The 7,794-nt window shown below is 37.3% G+C and overlaps 2 protein-coding genes across 3 annotated transcripts; one reads left to right on the forward strand and one right to left on the reverse strand.

Annotated features, from left to right (window-relative positions):
- Positions 1 to 44: 44 nt before the first annotated feature.
- Positions 45 to 4,945, reverse strand: unc-55 (Nuclear hormone receptor unc-55; the record flags this gene model as incomplete). 2 transcript variants are annotated; one of them, NM_001129010.3, is made up of 7 exons in its annotated part: positions 45 to 836; positions 1,218 to 1,315; positions 1,903 to 1,984; positions 2,125 to 2,432; positions 2,476 to 2,649; positions 3,401 to 3,528; positions 4,806 to 4,945. In NM_001129010.3, 7 exons carry the CDS (start codon positions 4,943 to 4,945, stop codon positions 654 to 656), a joined length of 1,113 nt encoding a protein of 370 aa, NP_001122482.2. The 2 variants fall into 2 exon arrangements, with proteins under 2 accessions (NP_001122482.2, NP_001122483.2); NM_001129011.4 differs by having other exon boundaries at positions 654 to 836; positions 2,476 to 2,610.
- On the forward strand, positions 3,543 to 4,854 carry F55D12.6 (uncharacterized protein). The gene is made up of 5 exons (NM_059781.7): positions 3,543 to 3,617; positions 3,665 to 3,725; positions 3,949 to 4,071; positions 4,119 to 4,352; positions 4,685 to 4,854. The coding sequence occupies exons 1-5, from the start codon at positions 3,611 to 3,613 to the stop codon at positions 4,797 to 4,799; spliced, it is 540 nt and encodes a 179-aa protein (NP_492182.1). The 5' UTR covers positions 3,543 to 3,610; the 3' UTR covers positions 4,800 to 4,854.
- Positions 4,946 to 7,794: the final 2,849 nt, after the last annotated feature.

Below are 7,794 nucleotides of genomic sequence, written 5' to 3' on the forward strand. Positions count from 1 at the left end.
GAGCAAATGTCAATATGTAAATAAGTCTCTTGAGAATTAAAAAAGACAAAAGGTTTATTCACAAATTAATAAGAAAAATTATAAATATACACTGAAATTATTGATTGAAATTATTATGTTTTATAGTCAGAGAATAAAATGATAAAGTTTGAAAGAATCACATTTCCACTAATTTTCGACAAAAGGTTTTCATAACACAATTCTCTTCCATTTCGATCTGAAACTTTCGCCGTGCATTTTTTTCACTACAATCGAAACTTTTAGAATTGCTCTAAAATACATTTTCTTGCAGACTTTCAATAATTTCAAAGTGTCTAGGGGGTTGGTAATGTCTACAAAAATGTCCTTGGAGCAAATCTACGAGCCTCGTAATCCACGAAATGCGCACTGAAATACTTTCAGTTCAAATCACGCATATATTTCAAAGTGGGGAAACTAAAATCCTTCCTTTGAATTTTTTAAGTCTCAATTATGAAAACGATGCTGAAAATCCTTTTGTCAAAAATTGCTTTGAAAATGGTAACTCTTTATGGCTACAAGAAAATTTCTATAGAAATGACTAGAACGCTTGAAATTCTCATCGGGATGTGTTCGGTCACAGATCGCTCGAAATGTTTAGAGGGAAAATTACATTTTTCTACTTTTTAGTTATTCTAATTTCTGGAAGGTAGTTGGGGAAAGAATGGTAATGTTGGTGGAGGTGGAGTAATTAAAAGATCTGATAAAATTGTTTCAAGAGGAGTTGTACCAAGAAGTCGAGAAAAGAAAAGACGAGAAATTGGAAGATTTCGAGTTGATTTGAGAAGTTGAAGACATTCACAGATTTGATGATATCTCTGAAAATATATTGATATTTAGTTACATACATATTTTTTTGAAAAATTTCATTGCAATCTATGAAAATGGGGTTGTTGTTTTCCGATTTATGAAAAGATGACCTTGGAAAACTCAAATTATTTTTCTTCTTTTTTCAATACCAGGTTCATAAAAATTCGATTCAAAATGTTGATTTTGAAAAATTGAATTTTTCAGGTTTTATATGTTTTTTGAAAAAGAAACACAAAATCTAACTGTAAGTACTATAGAACACTTTTTCTCAGCGAGACCCATCTGAATAAATCCGTGTGTCTTGAAATAAAAGTTTCAGAAAATTGCATTTTCACTATAATTTTTCCAATTTTCTAAGTTTTTTTTTTTGAAAACCGACTGGACGTTACCTCACTACGTTTATTCATTTTGCAATATTCATCCACTGCACTTTTCAATTTCTCAACAATTTCTTCAATTTTTCCCTTCTCCTCCAATGCTTCTTCATCTGAAATTAAACCGATTATCAAAATGACAGAAGCTACTTCAAAGTAATGTATATTTCGGTATCCTGCCAAAAAAGAAAAGAACGGCAGATGTAGAGAGTGTTCGAATCTAAGAGAGTACAGAGTGTGAATGGCAGATGACATGTCGGTTGGGATTAAGGAAATGGAAGCGTAAAAACGATAAGAAGTCGGGAGAGGACGCGAGCGCCCTCGGGGCTCTAATCCCCTTCGGCATTGCCCCACCTCATCAAGGAGACGGGGGCATACTGTAGGTCACTTTGATGAGGAGGGAGAGAAGGATTACTGTAGGTTTTCGGCAGTTTTACCTCTTAAATCTTAAGAATTTGTCAAATATTTTGCAAAATTTGAATATGGGTATCAGGTGCAAGATACCAAACATTTTCAGCTATAACTAAAACTTAAATTGCATCCTTATGTGATTGATTTAAAATATCAAATATAAACACTCCAGAGACACTGGGACAATTGTTCATAGCCCCCACAATCGCTCTTAATGCGCCCTGCCGTCTGAAACTGAACCAATCACTTAGCATAAAGTTCGAAAAAGCTCGATGGACTGAAAACTCACCGCAACTAAAAAGAAGAACCGCTCGAAGAGACGAGCTTTCAACGACATCCAAATGAAAGTCACGGATCTTATCAATTTTCGCCTGAAAAATCATTTGATCACGGCTCCGGAAAATATGAAAAATCGGTCAAAAAGAGCCGACTACTTTTCAAAATTACATAAATAATTTATTCTCTTCAAAACCTTATGTCAAAATTTTTTTTCTGGAATTCAAATGATTACCTGAAATCCCTGAAACTGTGGCTCATCAAATACTCTTTCCGGTTTTTCTTCACTCTTTTCCTCATCTTCTGACTTTGAACCCAACGAAGAAGATCCATTTTCTGTTGACGCCGCCGTTGCCGTAACTGCAGTTAAATGGGTTGAAAGATTGAGTGCGAAATTCGATTGAGCCAGTGCAAAAATGAAAATGGGCGTCCAGCTGTGACGGAGCAGAATCAATTGATCCCCTTTCACAAGGTTACTCATACTTGTACGAGCCCAGTTGACAGTTGCAAAGATTGTTTGAGCCGCAAATTCAAATATTGATTCTGTTAATCACAATTATAGAGCAAAATCATCTCTTCAGCTCACCTTTAATCGATGGTTTTGTGAATTGAGCAGTCATGAGTGGATTGAATGGTACAGACATAAATGGAAATGGAGATCGCAAAAACATATTTGGAGGGAACAAACTTGGCATTGTAACAGGTAGACGACCTCGTTGAACTGCTGAAACTGCGGTCTGAGTCTCATTGGATCTTCTTCCTGTAGATCGAATGAAAATCCACGTGGTAGTTGTAAATGGCAAACACTATATTTCATATAATAGCCTTGAATTCCTCATTCTCGGCAGCTCGTTTCTCAGTCATTATTCAGATTATCACAAATTTGAAAAAAAAAAAGGAAAATGTTTCTGTTTCATTTTAACTTCAATTTATTTATGCTTTCTATATTAACCTAGATATCTTCTGCCAAAATTCAGGATTCAGGATTGAGGAAATACAGTAAAATGGTATGATGACATGAATATGCGTATGGCTTGGGTAGTTTAAAAGTGAAACAAATACCTCAAATTTTTGTTTGGATGGGTCTCGACACGAGAAAAAGAGAAACAAATTTTATAAAACTATGTGCCTTCAAGTAGACAAAGGCAAAATTTTTACTACAAAAAAGCTATTTTTGTAATACATTAAAGAAGAAGAAAACTACGTTACCAGAAATCGGTACGACCGAAAATGTTTCATAAAATATGAGAAAAAGGGTGCCACAAATGTTGCGTATAGTTATTTCCAGCCGTAGCGATATGTGAAAACTATTGTGCTCCTTAAAGGCGCTCACTCGTTTTTTCCAGCTTTCACTTAAAACATTTTCTGTCGTGGCAAGACCCGGTACCGTAGTCTTTCTTCATTAATTGATGAATTTTGCTTGAATATAGTAATATTCACTTTCCCAGAGCCCATAAGTCAAATCTTGTCATTAAACTTTTTCAGAAAATCAAATAATGTTCTCATCTCACCTTCTTTTCTCATTCCCATTCGAATGCATTTTGTCAATCGACAATATTGGCATTGATTTCGGTGTTGCACGTCAATGGCACAGTTCTTCGTAGCACGACACGTGTAAGATAATGAACGTCGAATTGATCTGTAGATTAAAATATGATAATTAATTCATTTCGATACTTATTTTGTCGACGAATAGCCGTTCCAAGTTTTGTTAGGACGCAATGTCTAGTGAGTTTTCTTTTCTCTCACAAGAACTTTCAGCCAATCGGTTTCAGGTAAACTTCTCCTACTCTTGCTCGTCGTCTGTGCTGCTCATATGGGCATAAATGTTTATGGGTAAGTCAAGGCGAGAAAGAGAGGTCGATTTACGATCGATTTCGCAAAGAACACCTTTATTGAAATTTCTAGTGTTTTTCTTATCTATATTGGAAAAAGTTTTTTTACTAAGTTTAATGCGGAATCGCTCGTAGATCAACAGAATAATGGCCTTTTTCCGTTCTAAGCTCGAACAAGTCTTCTACATCCAAATATCCTTCCTAATGATTCCAAATATTTTAAGTCAAAAAATTCGCCAAGCGGACCTGTCCGGAGTTGAGACTGAACCCGGAAAGCCATACAATGGCATCAGACAATCGGTGAGACATATGGACGAGAATCCGGAGTATGAAAGAGAAAAAGGAGTGTAAGTTATAGGCGTATGTATCATCTAAATAGTTGCACAATTAACAGATTGATTCGTAACAAGAGAGATGCTACAGCAACACCAGGAGCAGCTTCTTCAGCAAAACCAGGAGACGTTTCCACACCACAACCAGGGGGTGCTGCCAAAGCTGCTGCAAACCCAGGAGCTGCTACTGCAGCGAGCCCAGACGCTGCTGCTATATCAAAGCCAGGAGCTGCTGCTGTCACAGCAAAACCAGGGGCAGCACCGAAAAAGCCAACTGCGCAAGGAGTGAAGAGAAGGTACGTGCTCAGCATTTGGTTATAACTTGCTGCTTGATTTATTATAGGATCAACAATTTGTAATGAAACTAAATATAAGCAAGACATGAGCTATCAAAATTGAGGCGTGAAAGTGCAGTTCTAATAAGGACTACACGGATCCTGGTTCAAAAGTTGGCAAAAATTTTATTGAGGCGTCGGACAATTTTGATTCAACTTTTGTCAACTAGGGCGCAGCCTGCGCTAAGTGTTCGCAATTTCTAATTTTTGAATTCCAATAAAGCTCAATCTACTTGAAAACTGGCAGCTTTTAGGTTATTGCAATTTTGTTTAAAAATAAAAATAATTTTCAGAGAAGGCTTCTTCGTCGTCTTCCTGGCTCTCACCCTGACCCTCGTCTTCCTCAGCCTTGTTAGCATCGGATTGTTCGTTTGGCTCCTGATTGCTCTCAAGAAAGTTAAAAAATGAATAAACCTTTTGAAGAAACTTTTGCATCCTTCACAACTGAACTGTCCATAATGTTTTCCACTTGATTTATCTCCACATACTACACAATCTGTTGCATCTGGGGAACTGTTTCCAAGACTTGCAGCACCTGATGAGCCATCCTGCATCTGAAATTTTAGACAGTTTGCAAATTAAACATTTTTTTGGAATTTTTCACGCATGTTCTAAACCCGCACAAGTGACGGTACACATTCAAAGGCTCATGCAACATTTTCAAAAGCTCGTTTCGAGAAATCAAATATTCGTTATGTTTTTTAATTAGGAGACAGGCTACATGGAACTCTTCCGAAAAAGAATACAGGCTACTGTAGGTTAAATTTTGGAGCAACTTCTAAAAGTGTCGCATTTGTCAATGTCTCTTGTCATCACAGTATTCATACATATAATTACAAAATCTGTTCGCCAGTCGGCGCAGCTTTTTCTTTTTTTGCGGTTTCGTTTCGAAAATGAAAATAACAGGGATGTGGTGCCTTGGATGACAGATGCTGTTACCCCCTGCTGGGATACGAGAACCTCTCTTTTCTTCTTGGGACCCCCGGGCGGCGGACGGGCTCATCATTTTATGATCATTATCTCGTCGAATTATTCGCGGCGCCAAGGCGTCGTTTTTCTCGTTCGAAGGGAAGGCGGTGTGTTGTGGAGAAGAGTTTTATGGTTTTATTAACATTTGACTGAGTGAGTGACGATATGAATTACGAGCTTTGAACTACTTGGACAACTTAAAACTCTTGGGGCGCGAGACTTCGGCATATGAAGTAGAAGAGACAGATAGCCGTTTGGCTTTAAGACTAGACATGTTTGATTAGATAGCTCATTTGTTAAACGGCTAAACTCAAGTCCTAATCTCTAAAGTTTTGATCTAACAATATCAGTCAATTTTCCAAGGATTTCGTGGTCAATAGAATTGTTCCGAAAGCGCTTCATTGCAGATTTTCAATGATTTTCCGAGTTCAGAAGTAACCAAAAATTGTATAAGATATATGGGAGTTGATATGTTTTAGAAGAATCATAGATTGTCACACAACTTGATCAAAACAATGTCAGATTTTTAGAAATGATAATCATTTCCAAAAAGCTTTCTCGAAGTTTACAAAAAGCTACTTTTGGAAACCCAAATCCTTTCAATTTTGTTGCTTCTTCAAACTCTCAAAAAGTTGATATTATAATAATTGAAAAAATCGAAATTACAGAACAAAATTGAAGAGCCAAAAGTGTTGTCAATTTACAATTCTCTAACAGAAATTCAGAGACCTAGTTTGACCTATGAAAATGGTGAAATCTAGAGTCTTCAATTTTGCTATATAGCATATATGTTATATGTTTTACATATATATGTTTGGTTCTAAGATCAACTTTGCAAAACAATCTGATCATAATTACAATATTTGCATTTAAACAAAAACATAACAAAACATCAAGTTATAAATGTCAAAGTGGCCCCATTTAATTATAGCCTAAGCCCCTACCTAAATACCTACTTCACAGCTCCTTCATACCTCTTTTTTCAAACTTGCAGCCAATATCTGATTCCATCCATTTGAATCCATTGGTCTCCATGGAAACGAGTTAACAGTTGCCGCCGCTGCAGCAGCAGCCAACCACGGAAAATTCGGAATCGGAAGCATCATTCTTTTTTCTCTTGAAATGTGGCGGATGTTGCGACACGGGGACCCAGCCGATGGTCTCCTCGAAGACGAATTGTGCCCGTGAGGGGTAGGGCAGATGGGTTCTAGAGATAGAAGATGTTGTGCCACTGGGGCGGGCGGGCGTCCAATTGAAGAACAAAATGGGCGGAGACTACGGTAACTCTCGGGAGCAAGAATGAAGAGCACGGCGAGATGTGTGTGACGGAGAACAGATGATGACTGACTTCTCGGCTCGTAAACTAAGTCACTGACTCCTCAGGGCGCCCCGTCCCCTTTGCATTGTCGAGATGGTTGCTCGATAACCAAAATCGCATTTATCATATTGCCTGATGGGTGCATTAAATGCCATTCAAACTACTTTGAATACTCGATTAGCACCCTCTTTCCGCCCGGAAAAGTACTTTTTCAGTGTCTCCAAGGAGTTGTTTCAGTGATGATATAGGAGAAAGCCTTGCTGAATTTTCACAGTCTTTATTTGATTTATGTCATGGAAAATGCTAATTCTCGATAAAAGCTGGGCACAATTATGAAAATTATTAGCTGTAGCTCCTAGTAAAAAAGGTTAAATCCTCTTTTGCCATCCACATCAATTTCGGCTCTACACTCAGATGGCATAGAGTCACCTCTAATTAGCAAAAAACCATTTCTAATTAGCTATTTCGACCAGTTCTAGAGTCACCGTAATTGGAAATGCTTTTCAGTCGATTAGAAGTGACTTCCTAGCTAATTAGAAGTGGTTTTCAATATCGAAAATGGAAAACGTTTTTTGACTGTTTCCTGTCCCCGGTGTTGTTCCCAGCCTTTCTGACCCTGCCGCCCTATTCCGGGATATCACTTCTCTCACATCTTGCTCTCCCTGCCATGTCAAAACTTGGTCTTGGATTAATTATGAATCTAGTTTTTAACACTGTGTACGTACGTATGGGTCTTGTCGCGAGAAATATATTGCTGCTTATTATATTTTAATTCAGGTCGTTGCTTTTTCAGTCACTTTTTTCTTTTCAGAAATTAATGTAAAACACCTTGAACTTAGAAAAAAGGAAGAATTGTTTTGAATCCACAGCCGGAGAGCTAAAAAGGTGTCTCTCGTGCCGCGAGACATGAAAAATCAATACTAGGCACCGCCCATATCTTGGTTCTTCGCGATTTTGCAATGAATTTTGATAATTTGGATTGTTTTGGTAATTATTTTTCAGTATTTTTACTACCTTGGATGAGTAGAATAGAAAAAGGGAAAAATTCCCAAGTTATAGTTAAGGACATCCTAAGATGTATCATTCGAAATTGCAAAACAAAGATTAAAGATATTT

Source organism: Caenorhabditis elegans, chromosome I (assembly GCF_000002985.6).
Source record: "Caenorhabditis elegans chromosome I".
NCBI lineage: Eukaryota > Metazoa > Nematoda > Chromadorea > Rhabditida > Rhabditidae > Caenorhabditis > Caenorhabditis elegans.

Coding starts and splice junctions, on each gene's coding strand:
- F55D12.6 (NM_059781.7), top strand. Junction 3,726..3,948: donor ATGGGCATAAATGTTTATGG/GTAAGTCAAGGC, acceptor AAATATTTTAAG/TCAAAAAATTCGCCAAGCGG. Junction 4,353..4,684: donor GCGCAAGGAGTGAAGAGAAG/GTACGTGCTCAG, acceptor AATAATTTTCAG/AGAAGGCTTCTTCGTCGTCT.